The sequence below is a fragment of the Camelina sativa genome, chromosome 14 (assembly GCF_030686135.1).
Source record: "Camelina sativa cultivar CO46 ecotype springtype chromosome 14, ASM3068613v1".
NCBI classification, from domain to species: Eukaryota; Viridiplantae; Streptophyta; class Magnoliopsida; order Brassicales; family Brassicaceae; genus Camelina; species Camelina sativa.
The window spans coordinates 21,368,592-21,383,234 of record NC_141893.1 but is presented as its reverse complement, the minus strand read 5'-3'; the positions used below and the strand labels follow the sequence as shown (position 1 = coordinate 21,383,234).

The following is a 14,643-nucleotide window of genomic DNA, read 5'->3' as shown; positions in this document are numbered from 1 at the left end:
GTAAACCATTAAAGATGAATCTCCATAACCGGCCCATACATGTCCAAGTCCACAAGGCCCATTGTCCTACCTTCTCATATTCATTGTCGGTTTAGGATTCCTATTTTATTTAGGGCTTTGTGTACTACTATATATATATACTCTTATTCGATTAAATGAATAACACAAGAGAATACAACTTCTAGTTTCCTCACTTTCATAACAAGGTTAGTTTTTTGGGGACTTACCTCACATGTGCGTTTTCTTCCCTTTTGCTAAACCCAAAATTACACAAGTCATTAGTATAATTTTTGTTGTAATACAAAAAGTTTTGGCCCTCAAAAGCTACAAATGTTTTTTTGGACCATGAGCAGCATTTGCAAACCTTGCTCGCTCTCAGGACCGCGTCTGAAATCTGAATTAACAGTTGTCTTTTGAAAAAAGGCTAATCTTATTCTTTACCTTGTTAATGTTATTCTTTACTCTTTGCTCGATTTATTTGAAAACGATAATTACTTTATCGATAATGATTAGTATCTTTTCATCATAAGAGACAAGAAAAGAAAAAAAAAGTTACAAAATTAGTTGTATTAAAGTCAAACCAACAAAACTAATCATGTTGAGTATGATGATAATGATGACACACTAATAATGTTAGGATGTCATCGAAAAGCATGCTATGGTATGAAAAACATGTCAAAGAGAAGATCCTCATACACAATCACACAACCGATCATTCAAAATTAAAAAAAAATATTACTTGCATGAACTGTTGACAAAAAAAAGAAGTAATAAACGTCACATATTTTCAAACTTGGATGCATTATCTCAAATTTTATTAATGGGTCTGTCATTCCTGATTTATGTATCGATCATTTTTGTACAAAGCAATTTATGCCAACAAAAAACTCACACATACATGCATATCCACGAGAGTTTCCACTAATCAACCTTGCGTATACAGCACTAAACCGTGTCTTTTGCCACCGACAATTTCAGCTCCGAGCGGTAGCGAGCGGGTTTGTGTTCTCTAGTACCACAATAGGAAAGAAATGGACTGAACTGTGTTTCATACAGTATTAAACAATTTTTGTATCCGTTCAAAGCTAAGACAGTTGCATTTGCAACAATCAGCCGAATTTTTCCAACAGTGTCGTTACCAAAGAAACTCAGAGCTTTCTATGATCATGTATCGTTTGATCATTATGATGATTTAAGAAATGCTCCCTCACCCAAAACATAGTCCCAAAAACCTTTAAAATATTAACTTTCAAAACCCTTTTGGTTGAATGACGAAGGATAGTGAGTTTGCCAGTTCAATCTCAGGAGAAAAGAGATTAAAACAAACCTAAGCAAACACAAAAAACACAGTTGCGAAACATGTGTATAAAGAAGCATCACCGGAAGAATAGCAAACCATTAATAAGAGGAGAATACTGAAGTTCCAGTACAAGGCATAAGCCCGAAATGCAATCAATCTAGAGAAAGAAAAATAAAATAAAATAAAAAACAGATAAAAATCCAGTAGCATCCACGATTAAGAAAAAAGCAAACAAGGACAAGAATTAGACGGCCTTACAAGCTTCGGGATAGCAATAGGAAGATTAAAAAAACAAACCACCAAGCAGAAACATAATTTATCAGATAACTTTAGAATAGAGTGAATAACAAAACAAGTCACAAACTTAGGTCTCCTTCTGTTCTTCAGCAGGCTTTGGTGCTGCTGCTGCTGCTTCTTTGATCTCCTCAGCACCTTCGTCCTAATCAATCATCAAAATTAACACAATTAGACTCATATCAACACAAGGATGGAACATCAATCAGACCTATGATTATCCTAATGCAGAAGTGAACCATCTGATTTCAAAACCTATGATTATCTCTACAGAATGATAACAGAAACAAACCACAATGAACAGTTTCAACGAATGGAAGATGTGTTTAGTTACCTGCATGTCAGAAGTCCACAGAGTAAGGTTGTCACGAAGAAGCTGCATGATCAAGGTACTGTCCTTGTATGACTCCTCGCCTAGAGTATCTAACTCAGCAATGGCTTCATCAAACGCCTGTTATATACATACATCCCAATAAATCAATACACACACATAAAACACAATAGACTCAAAGCCTCAAAACAGATCAGAAACGTTTCCATCACCTGCTTAGCGAGATTACAAGCACGGTCTGGGGAGTTAAGAATCTCATAGTAAAACACAGAGAAGTTCAAAGCCAAACCAAGACGAATCGGGTGCGTTGGAGCCAATTCAGAATTCGCAATATCCTACAAACAAACAAACATAACAAACAGATTCACAAACTATAGATCTAACCAAATTCTAGATTCCAATTTTCAGATCGGAGACTCGCACCTGAGCGGCTTTGTAAGCGGTGAGAGTATGTTCAGCGGAATCTTTCCTCTCTTGACCAGTCTTAAACTCAGCCAAATACCTATGATAATCTCCCTTCATCTTAAGGTAAAAGACCTTAGAATCACCATTAGCAGAAGCTGGAACAAGCCTAGTATCAAGAAGCTTAAGGATACCGTCACAGATTTTGGATAACTCAGATTCAATCTTGCTTCTGTAATCACGGATCGTGGCGACATGGTCATCGTTACCGCGGCTCTCTTCCTTTTGTTCGATTGAAGAGATGATACGCCACGAAGCACGGCGAGCGCCGATTACGTTTTTGTAAGCGACGGAGAGGAGGTTACGTTCCTCGACGGTGAGTTCGTCTTTGTCGACGGCTTCAGCGACTTTCTCCATGAATTCTACCATTTCCTCGTAACGCTCCGCTTGTTCGGCGAGTTTCGCGAGGTAGACGAACTCTTCCCTCGCCGAGGAGGATGATGCTGGTGGTGCCGCCATTAGAGAGATCGGAGATGATGAAACGATTCAGATCTGAGAGAGAGAGAGAGAGAGAAAGATTTGTGTTTTTCTTTTTGTTGTTGTTGGTTGGTGCTGTGAAAAGAGATATTTTTTTTTTGTTTTAATTTGAGTGAGTGGGGGAGCGATGATTGCGAAAAGAGAAGGAAGGAGAACCGTTGGATTAAAATGTGTTTTGGAGAAAAAGTACACGGGGAATTTTCAACATCTCTTTGCCTTTTCCGATTACTTTTTGGGTTAGTTTTCATTTTCTTTTTCTTTTTTTAAATGTGAAAAAGGTTACTTTTGTTAAATTCTTTGTTATGATAGATTTTCTTAATGGGCCTTTTGGTGCATGTTGGTGTTTTTGTAAATTTCTTCTGACTTAGCAATTTGTTTTTTTTTATATAGTTTTATGAAAAAATTATTTTTACATGGGAATATAGGGAAAAAATGGTAGAATATAGGTTATGTCAAAAATAAAATTTGTTCTTGGAAAATAGAAGTTTAAATAAACAGAGAGTCTAAGTAAACCAAGTTTTCCAAAAGTTTATAATTTCTCTGTTTTCATTTTAGAAAAAAAAAATTAAAAGTTTATAATTTTTCTGTTTCACAAATAGTATCATTTTAGAGAAAAAAATTTTGTTTCACAAAGAGTGTCATTATATATTTCCAATATTTTTAAATACTAAATTCAAAGCATATTTCATTGAATTTAAATCATAAACTACTTATTAAATAGGATCAAACATATATAATTCAAAATTTTCTTAATTTGTGTGAAATTTGTCAAAATAATTTTTTTGTGAAGCAGAGGGAATATCAAACTTTTTAGTAGTTGAGCCTACTGAAAAATGTTTTTGTCTCATGAATTGAAGAAAGGATAGGAGATGATCCTCCATATATGATATATGTACTTCTAGAACCAAAGATATGGTTAGAAATAATTCATTTACATTTTAGTTCTAATACTATTGTCATGTAGTTAATCATTTTAAAAATGGGTTTTCACAATTTAACATTTTAATTTCAAACAGAAAATGTTTCACAACTTAATTAGTAATGTCATGAACGAAGACCACAAAAATCAGTCAGACTAGAGAGAATGATGTTGAGGTAAAGCATTCGAAAATGTAAAGATTGTGTCCAATATGATTTTGCTCGTATCTTTCCAGGAATATTTGTTATGTTGTTTGCTATAAATAGTCCTCTAGACCTTTTCTATCTTAACAAATAAATTTTAGGCCTTTGTCCCGTAATATCATTCTATTAAATGGCCAGTCGTTGATAATTTTACACTTATCAATGGCCTTGGGAGACTCGAGTCTTATAAGTCACATATGTTAAAAGGTATCGAGAAACACAACATACTGATTCATACTTGGAACGCGTCGAGCCAATGTTTCTCTATTCAATTTTATTAACAAAATTTATTTTTTATAAGGATATAATTTTGTCTCGGCCCTTACTTAACATATTCTACCTAATATGATTGATCCCGACTAAGAATGAATTTAAGACTTTTTCTTTTCTATCTAACACAACATCCTGTGTAGATCTAAGAGAAGAAAACCAATCCTCTCTCTTTTTATCTATAAGAGAAGAAAACCAACCCTCTCTTTTTTCCTAATCTAAACTCTCACCAGTGTAGATCTAAGAGAAAGCTAAATAATTCTCTGCGCACTTAATCATCTCCCTGATTAACGTTACAGAGAACTAGGAACACACCTTCTAAGCCTTATTTTTTTGGCTTCGAAGTTTACAACTGTATCAATATTCTAGAGTGCTCAACTTGCCTCGTTACCTACTCCTAGAATATATATACACGATTTGAGAAACCCTAGAAGACGAATCTCCAAGTATCAAGGAATAAGGAAACTGCTTTCCTCAAGCTTATCCTTTCCTTATTTTTTGTAGAGAATATTCTTCATACCTCCAAGTACAATCTCGTCTCTATCTTCAATGCCAAGTCAGCAACCTTCTTAGACACATCATCACATCCACTCACGTCCTGGCACATCAGCTCACACATCCACGTCAACAACTCAGGCGTTTGTGATCTGATGCAGCTTCCTGATTGGCACAACACTCTGTTCGGCACAACGACTTGTTTCTCTCAGAGAGTTGTTCCAGAATCTGCATTTACAATCTCCCCCTTTTTGACTGAGTTTGATGCTCAAGCATCTCTCTAGTTCAACCTGAAAAGACACTCCAACAAACACAAGCCAAAAACAGAACAAGCAACAACTAGACAAAACAACAGTCATTATCTAGCAAAATCAATCAACAGCTTGTTCCAACAGAACTATGATTAAGAACCTAACAATCAGAAACCCCAGCAGGCTGCAGCGGAAACCATGTTTTTAATAGCTCTCTAATCAGACTTAATCAATTGGCATATTCTCCATCATTAACAACCTAAGATCAACCAATTAATCAATTAAGTCTCCCCCATAAACAATTTTTCTCCCCCATAAGTACATAACTCCTTATCACTAGATGGTGATTAGAATTATAAGTACAGAACTTCTTATCACTAGATGGTGATTAGAACTATATCAATAACCAGAACCAGAATCATTCTCCCCCAGCTTGAGTGATCAACTAAGTCAAAAACAGACATATGTATCACAACAGTATACTGAGTTATGGGAATCACTTACCTGCTAACAGTGTTTCGCATTCTTAAGCACTTTGATGATCTGTCTCTTCGCCTATTGAAACAGCTTCATGTTCATAGGCATTTTGACTCTCCTTGCAACCACAACTGGATGTTGGGCAATAGGATGGTGATAGTCGAGAATTCGAACAGCAAGTGGCTCTTTGATCGAATCACAGTGTGGATGAGACCATACACAAGCTTTGCAGGAAAAAACAGCACCTTATGTATCATGTTCTACACTTTCAAATCTTTGCTTCACTGTAGATATCCTTCATTCTTGCATCGAAACCAGTTTCTTTGAACAATTCTACACAGAGTCTTGTTGCCCTTACCTAATCAGATGAGCTAAGCACATATCACTTCTCCAATTCGTCATCTGTAGGGAACTCAAACATATGATCATTTGTTAACTCAACTATCATCAGTCACACATGTCTAATACCAGCCTAGACATTTACTCCACCACAATCAAACAGAGAGTTGATTGTACATGTGAGACTCCAAATCCATAGCTCTTTGAAAAGAGCATTCAATGTCTTGATCAAACCCCTTGGCACTTAACAGATTAGTCCAAGAATCTCATACACCTTTGCTGAAGCAAACACATTCCTGAGAAACTCAACAGTTGCATGCAGCATCATTAAGAGCAAACACAATCGTCCATTTGTTAACACAACATTGTCCAAACATGCATGTATGATGATGACCAGAGCATCACATCTCTGTTGTCCCTGTAGACTCCTGAACCAAGGATCTCATAACAATCTGTTGCCCCTGTCTTATTATCAGGAATGAACTGGTCTCATGTCATCCTTCTGTAGGCTTCAAGAAACTGAAGCATCCACACACTTCTGCATAATCTTCTTTTACCGTAAGATGATATCTTCTCTAGATTCACTTGTAGAAGACAAAACAGACCCTTGCTTTGGAGATAGTGACCCATAGTGAAACTTGTTGAGCATTTTACCATCGATACAGATTACAATATATACGCCAAACAGTTGGTAGACCATAGATACTTGCTTTGTAGCACAGTCCAACTTCCGGTAACAGTCCCTTGCGTCAAATACTTGGATCAAAGATGAAATCAAATGAACACCCACTTGTTGTACAGACATGATAGTCACATAACACCTTACGAGCACAGTCTTCTGTCTAGGAACTCTTATCAGCCTCTGGAAGAGGTAGCTTTATTCCTTTGCATCATAGAACCGACATTATACTCATTTATCGATTGAGACCCAATATCAGTCATTCGATTCGCCTTTAGACACATGATAACTCAGCATCAATCCTCTAAAGCATTTTCACAACCCACATTATTAGATGAACACGCAGCTCTCTGATCCTACTTCCATGATCAATCCATCACTCAAGATGTCAGACCCTTGATCCATTGCTGCTCTCTGGAGTTTACCTCTTAGAAAGTCATGATCAGTCATATGAGCTGAAACAAATAAGCTTAAACCTGAAACACTTAACACACACATCAGTGCACACTTGTTGAAAACATACAAACATTTATCATCAACAATATTTACAATCAGCCTTGTGTTTAAGCAATCAATCATATGAATTTAACTACAAAACATTGATTTTACAACACATTTTACTTTTCAGCCTTTTTATATACAACCTCAGACATCCAAACATAGTTAATCACAGGAAGTGAGGGAACCAGAAAAGCAATAGACCATTAATAGCACTCTTCTATTAATTTTTTACTTCTTAAAGCAAGAGGTTTTTTATACCTTGAGTTATGTTCTGTGATGTGATGTGTGTCAACTAATTGTTATGGACTTCACCAGAAACTACCACAACCTTTTGTGAATCTTCAAGAAACAGCTCTGTGATCAGTGGCTAGTCTTTCGCTCTGGCAAGCCTTTGATTCTCATGGTTCACCATCAACGTGAAGTAGGCAACTGGAATTTCCTTTGGAGAGTGCATTAACAGGAGTGTATCAAGTCCCTTTATTTTATTTATTATTATTATTTTTTTTTTTAACTTTGCATGATACACTACCTTAGAGCTTAAATCCAACAGACATGAATGATCTTCACAGTTAATGGTATGAACGATCATCTGCTGAATCTCCTGATTTCTATCAGCGATATCACTTGACTTCTCAACCGCGGATATTTGTGCAATCTCTTGTTATTATTCTTCAGGGCTCTGTTGCAGACGTACCAGCCACATTACTTTTTTTTTTTAAACTTACAAACAACTGGTACTTCTTTCAGTATGGAATGCATAATAATGCCTCTCCTCAGCTCTTTGACCTCCTCCTTGACGAAAAGTTTTACGAGATCCCCAATATGAATTGGCATGACAGGCAGCTGTTTTCCACTGACTTTTGCTTAGACAAAGTGTTGATCTTTTATACATTCTAGGAATTTCATGGCCTGCTCTGATGCATGTCCCTGTATCAGATCAACACAACTCACCGAACATATTAGTTCTCACAAACACCAATGCATTTTCTCAGAAACATGTGTTGATCCAAGTCTAATGGTTTTGTAAACAAATCAACAATTTGCAAATCAGTGCTCTAATGTTCTATTACTATCAGTTTCTCCACAACTACTCTATGAATAAACTGATATTCAGGGTCTTGTAATTTAATTTTAGTATCTAATACATGATCTACAACAATATTAGCAAACAAACAATTATCACACAAAAATTGAAGCATGGTCTAAGAATGTACCGTACGTTGTTCTCAATTGTTTGATCCTCATCAGGTGACTGAACCAGGTTCCCAAGGCATTAACCTTAGATTCAACAATTGAACAATGTACCTTAACAAGCTTCTGAGCGTAGCAGAAGATCAGCTTTGTTCCCAGAAGGCAATAGCCACGAGATCCTTCACGGTGATTCAGAGAGCGATATATCTTCAAGTTTCTGCTAGCTCATTTCGTCAAGATCAACCCTGTGTTGCATGTGCCTTTGAAATACTTGAAAATCCTTTCAGCAGCTTGCATGTGTGATAAGTTACAATTGTCACTAAAACACTCACAGCTTGCAAGAACATAACAGATGATTGGTTTGCTGGTACAACACATCTTCGACTAGTCAGCCCACCGTGCCAGTTACCATTGACACAATCTCTTGAATCATCTTCTAAGATAGAACATTTCAAACTCCCATGGGTGTGGCTTCATCTTCACTTCTTTGTAACTCTCATACACTGATCAAACCTTTGGCATACTCGCATTGGTATATGAATACCTCAAAACCTTGCAGTTGCTCCAAGTAAACAGTCTTCTGAAAGAAGCCATTCCTAGCAATCCTGTTAACATCCATCTGATACAACATGAAGTTATGCACACGGACAATACCTGTCAGTTTCTGATTACCTCGTGTTGAAGTGCAGGTGTTGCATCTAGCAAACTCTCCTTAGAGCTTTGTATGACCACTCATGCCTTGTTCTCCACAACTTGTCCATGTTTGTCTCTTCTGTTCTTGAAGACCCACAGACAATTGACTTCGTTCAGCACAATGATTTTATTAGCAAGAGTATGACTACAACGACGTCTATCGACCTAGGTGCCACCTCTATAGCTTCGCTCGTCTGAGATATATCACATTGTTGCAGTTTGAATCCATTTGCAAAGCTCTGACTTGCCACGCCATTAATCTGCCTCCGAACAACTCTGTGTAGTAACAGCAGACACAACTACTCTGCCCTGAATCCTTCCAACAGCTTCTTGATGGATGTGATTCTCATTGTTTCCCGACTGCTGCAGTTTACACTTAACAACAACTAGTTAAAGCACTCCTTTTGAGATCATGTCTCTAGGCATCATAGAACACTGCTGATTAAGCTCTTTTGCTTGTGGATTGTACGACTTCCATATATAACTAATATCCGAGTGCTGACCTTCGACTTGAATATTATGGCGCTCATCAACCGCCTGACATCCTTTCTCAGTGAAGGTAACCTCTAACTCCTCATCACACACCCAACTGCTGCAATTTAGATTGGTTTTTACACCAACGAAAAGGTAGACAAATTCCAAAGTGGGCTGATCTTTACAACGAGATGCACTTTTGCCTCTAATTTTACCTTCAGCTTCATCTTCAAAAGTGACCATGTTAACTAAGCCTTCTTCAAAGTTGTGTAGCCTTCCTTGATTCACGGTCATGTGCTTTGAGCAACCACTATCAAGAAACCAGTGCTTGAACACAATAGTCTGTCGATCATCAACAGTGTGCGCAACATAACAGGTCATGGCACACTTCTTTATGTTTACTCGCCTATATCTTCAAACATCATTGTGACACTCCTTCAGATGTGTGAGTGGTATAGTACAATCCAGACACCTGAAACAAGCAACTTTGTGGAGGCTCTGACTTGTATAGTAACAATGACATGGTCTTTTGTTCAGATCTTAGACATTCCACAATACCAACAACGACGCAGTTTCCCTCTCAGGTTGTTCACAACAATCGTTTGTTTAGTCTTCTGCAAGTTGAACTCAGACACCCGATCATAATTCTCCTTTTTCTGCAGAATCAGATCCTTAGACAGAGCGATGACTTGTTTCTCAACAGATAAGCCACCCACATCAAACTTAGGCTTCAAAACAGACTTCTGATTCTCATCATCTTCTTTGGCTGAATCAATATCACTCCATGTGAGACAAGGTTTCGTATGACCACACCCTTGACGGTTATAACACTTCAGCACGCTTCTTCTTTCAAGTGCAGAACAATCTGATTGGAAGTGTCCATAACCTTGATAATTAGAACTCTGAGATTCTTTCTCTGCACCAGATCTGGATGATGAAGATTGATACTGACGTTGTAACTCTTCAGCCTTCTGAACTGCTTCTTACTCAGTACTTCCTCATTACCTTGAACAGACGTCTGAGTTTCTACAGTCTTCAGAGTGAATGATTCCTCAGCCTTCTGATCATTCTTTCTCATCTGCAGTTCATCTGTCTGAACTAATTTCACACACGGATGAACCTTCTGCTCACCAAAACTTAAAGCACATTTACCATCAGATTTGTGAGAAAGATATCCATGTGATAAGCTTCTGAGAAATTCCTTGGCAAACTTCTTATCCTTGTATACCTTCTTCACCCTTCTGGTTTCCTTAGAGAAGGCTTCCAAAATATCCCAAGCTTCTTTTGCTGACATACACTCTTGCACCATCGCGAACAGACCCATCGGCAAGCAGCTGAAAATAGTAGATAGCGCATCATCGTTCTGTTTTCCCTTTAACTTCTCCTTAGTTGTCCACAACTTATAGGGCTTTATTACAGTTTCCCCTCTGATGTTCGTAAATTTTGGAAGTGACCATCCATCTTCAACAACAACCAGGCTTTCATATCACGACTCTGTCTGATTTGTGCTTTCCAATCATCATAATGCCCATCCGTCTGATTTGTGCTTTCCAGTCATCATAATGCTCAGCATCAAGCATCAGCGGATTGTTCTCATCAACGAACTGTTGTGGATTCTCCATACCTCGTCTCAAGATCTCACCTATTGAAAAGATAAACAATTCTTTTATCAGGCGTCTGCTCTGCTACCAATTGTTAAGGTATAGAGAACCACAACACACTGATTCACACTTGGAAAGCGCCAAGCCAACGCTTCTCTATTCAATCTTATTAACAAAATTTATCTTTTACAAGGATACAATTTTGTCTCGGCTCTTACTCAACCTATTCTACCCAATAGGATTGATCCCGACTAAGAATGAATCTAAGACTTTCTCTTTTCTATATAACACAACACTCTGTGTAGATCTAAGAGAAGAAAACCAACACTCTCTATTTTTATCTATAAGAGAAGAAACCAACCCTCTCTCTTTTCTATTTAAACTCTCACCAGTGTAGATCTAAAAGAAAGAAAAACAATTCTCTGCGCACTTAATCACCTCCCTGATTAACGTCACAGAGAACTGGGAACACACCTTCTAAGCCTTATTTTTTTTGTCTTAGAAGTTTACAACTGTATCAATATTCTAGAGTGCTCAACTTGGCTCGTGGCCTACTCCTAGAATATATATACACGATTTGAGAAATCCTAGAAGGCGAATCTCCAAGTATCAAGGGATAAGGAAACTGCTTGCTCCTCAAGCTTATCCTTTCCTTATTTTTTGTAGAGAATATTCTTCATATCTCCAAGTACAATCTCGTTTCTATCTTCAATGCCAAGTCAGCAACCTTCTTCGACACATCATCACATCTACTCACGTCCTGCTACGTCAGCTCACACATCCACATCAGCAACTCAGGTGTTTTTGATCTGATGCAGCTTCCTGATTGGCACAACACTATGTTCGGCACAACGACTTGTTCCTCTCAGGGAGTTGTTCTAGAATCTGCATTTACAACATATAAACACATTCTATTTTTTTTTTCTTTTTTTTGAACTAAATCACATAAACACATTCTTTGTTGGATATATAGTATCTAAAAAAGCTATTATCTTTGTGCGGAGCTGTGGAGCTTGTTGCATCTAAACAGAAGTGAACTTAGCTGCAATAAGGAGTTAACTACAAGACTTTTTTCTTTAGGTCTTTAAAACAATTGTAGTACACTTTTTGCAATTATTTTGATTAAAGGATCTTACTTTTTCCAATTATTGAAAGATTTATAGCTTTTAAACAAATCAAAAGGCCTTTGACTCTTAAATACATATAGACACAGATCCAATAGGATATTTATATGAGTAACTACTCTCTGCGCTTCAGTTTAAGAGGTGTTTTAGAATTTAAATTTGTTTCATTACAAGTACATCCTGTTAGGTTTTCTATTAATTCACACAGAATACATATGGTATATATATCATATATGGTACGATGTATATGTCGAATTGCGTATTCAATTGTTTCTCTTTGACGATTATTATTTAAAGAAGTTCTAAAGCTGATTTCGATGACGCTTTCCGAACAAAATATTACTTGCCTCCATTAAGTGAGCATTACCCTATTAGACAACAAATATCATATTTGCAACTACTTTTCAAAATTAGTTTTCTTTTTAGGTAAAGTGAACACACATATGCTTTAAAATGTTATTCTTAATGCAAGTGATCATAAATTTAATCAGATTGCAACACTACAATATTTAACTTACGTGTGAATTAGGTTACTTGCCAGTTCATATATATATCTTCGTTTTCGAAGACTCCAAGATTATGGGCGATCGATCGAGCTCTCTACTAAAAACGAATTATGAAATCCGTAGTTAATAATAATAGCAAATCATTTCATTACTAATTCGTGTTACAAAAAGAATAATCAAGTGTATGACCAAAAGAATAGATAAAATATAAACAAAAAATAATCGCATCATCTATAATGTATGTATACTACTAACTAATATAGGTTATTCAAAACAGAGTCGAGCAAGCAGATGTTTTGAGGTCATACAAAGCCGGAAGCAAATATTTCCTCCCATTCAATCCCTTAGCGTTATAACTCCCACCAGTCGTTGCATCCACAAGCAACTCTCCAGCGTAACCAGGATACGAGCCTTTCCCATAGACTCCAGTACAAGCCGATCCAGCCTCAAGCGGTGCCGTTTTAGGGCCTTGGTAATACCCATCTCCGAACGGGTTCGTTGCGGTCCCAGCTAAGAGACTCGCCAAGTTAATCACCATGCCGTCAAGACCCACGTCGTTGTTTGGCGCCACGAGTGGTGAGCTCTGTGGTCCGTAAACCGGCGCGTGGAGCGGCCACGCGCATTGTCCTGGACATTGCGTCTCTGAGTTCCCTACCCATATGTAAGCAAATCTTGACCTTTCTTGCCTGACCCGGAGCCAGACCCGTGTGACCCACATCGGTTCACGCAAAAAGCCTTGGGACTACCACGTCAGCTGAGGTCAAGACCACGTTAACTGCATAGCTTTGGCCTCCTTGAGCTGCCAAGGCTTTGAGGTTTCCCTCTGTTAAAGATTTTCCCATTGAGTATCCTTCGTCGAGGATATGTTCTCCGAGGGAGAGAGTGAGTCCACGTGTCTTCGTGGTCTTGCTGACGTGGTAATACTTCTCCACCGTCTTCCACCATGTGGCGACTGATGGGTTTTTGAACCATGGAAGATCTCCGGGAAGACGAGAGGGAAGCGACGAAATCGGTGACGATTGCACGCTGCGACGGTTTGAACTTACCATACCAGATTAGGTTGATTGAAACATCTCCGGTAAGGAGAGCTCCTCTGTGCTACTGAAACGAAGTATAGTCTTGCGTTTGGTCCGTCCTCGCTTCTAGACACACGAAGGCAACAGCCAACAATAACAAGCAACCCAATACATAAGATGCCATTTCTGTAATGTATAGTAGCAACAAAACAAAGAGATTAATCGAGTTTTGAGCTAGAAGGTAGTGGTGATGTGTTATGTGTATGAGTTTGTGTTTGTGTTGTATGATGACTGATGAGTTTATATTTTTATAAGAGCAGAAAAGGGTAAAAGGGTAAAGGAGATAGATAGGAACGTAACCAAGATTTTGGTTGACAGTTAGGCAAAGAGCGCGTTTGGAGATTACAGTAAGAAAACAGCTAAGTGTTTTTGGAAACAGAATTAAAGACAAAAAAATGAAAACCGTGGGAGCGAAGTCAATAAGGTTCGGTTGGACTAATAATATCATACAGTAAGAAGTTTTATTTTGTGGTATGGAGACAGCTGGAGAAAGTGAAGAGTTTATGCGGCGGAGAGTGGGTGTTAATTAATAAATTAGAGCATGAAATAATGTTTTCACGCCCGGAGACTTCAACGGTTCGGATATAGTGCTAATAACCGGTAGTAACAAAATCGGTAAAACCCAGAAAAAACCGCTATTAACCTGCGATCCGGTGAATCGATTGACCCGGCCAGTTAGCGGTTCAATAAAATCTAGTTGATTTTATTGAATTTTAGCCACTTACAAGTCACAATATACCTTTCATTTTCAACTTTTTTGTCTTCTCTCATACTTTGCCTAAGAAACCGTTGGTTGTTCTATTTTAATCTTTCTCTATTATTCTGAAAATTCATCTTTATTGGTGATCACCATGTGTGTTTAATTGATTTTGAATATTAGACTACTAATATAATCTTTTTCCAACTCTCGTGGCTACTCTGCTTTTGCTCTAGGTAATCAAATGCAATATGTTAGGTATTCTTGTGTTATACTTATTCAT

The 14,643-nt window shown here is 37.7% G+C and overlaps 1 protein-coding gene and 1 pseudogene across 2 annotated transcripts; both read right to left on the bottom strand.

The window, feature by feature from the left end:
• Window positions 1-1,378: 1,378 nt before the first annotated feature.
• On the bottom strand, window positions 1,379-3,099 carry LOC147928498 (14-3-3-like protein GF14 phi). Its single transcript, XM_087483640.1, has 4 exons — window positions 2,349-3,099; window positions 2,138-2,260; window positions 1,929-2,045; window positions 1,379-1,739 (listed from the first exon to the last, which is right to left on the bottom strand). The coding sequence occupies exons 1-4, from the start codon at window positions 2,844-2,846 to the stop codon at window positions 1,665-1,667; spliced, it is 813 nt and encodes a 270-aa protein (XP_087339766.1). The 5' UTR covers window positions 2,847-3,099; the 3' UTR covers window positions 1,379-1,664.
• Window positions 3,100-12,710: 9,611 nt separating this feature from the next.
• On the bottom strand, window positions 12,711-13,877 carry LOC147928497 (protein EXORDIUM-like 1 pseudogene; annotated as a pseudogene). Its single transcript, XR_015579376.1, has one exon. The product of XR_015579376.1 is annotated as a protein EXORDIUM-like 1 pseudogene (transcript).
• Window positions 13,878-14,643: the final 766 nt, after the last annotated feature.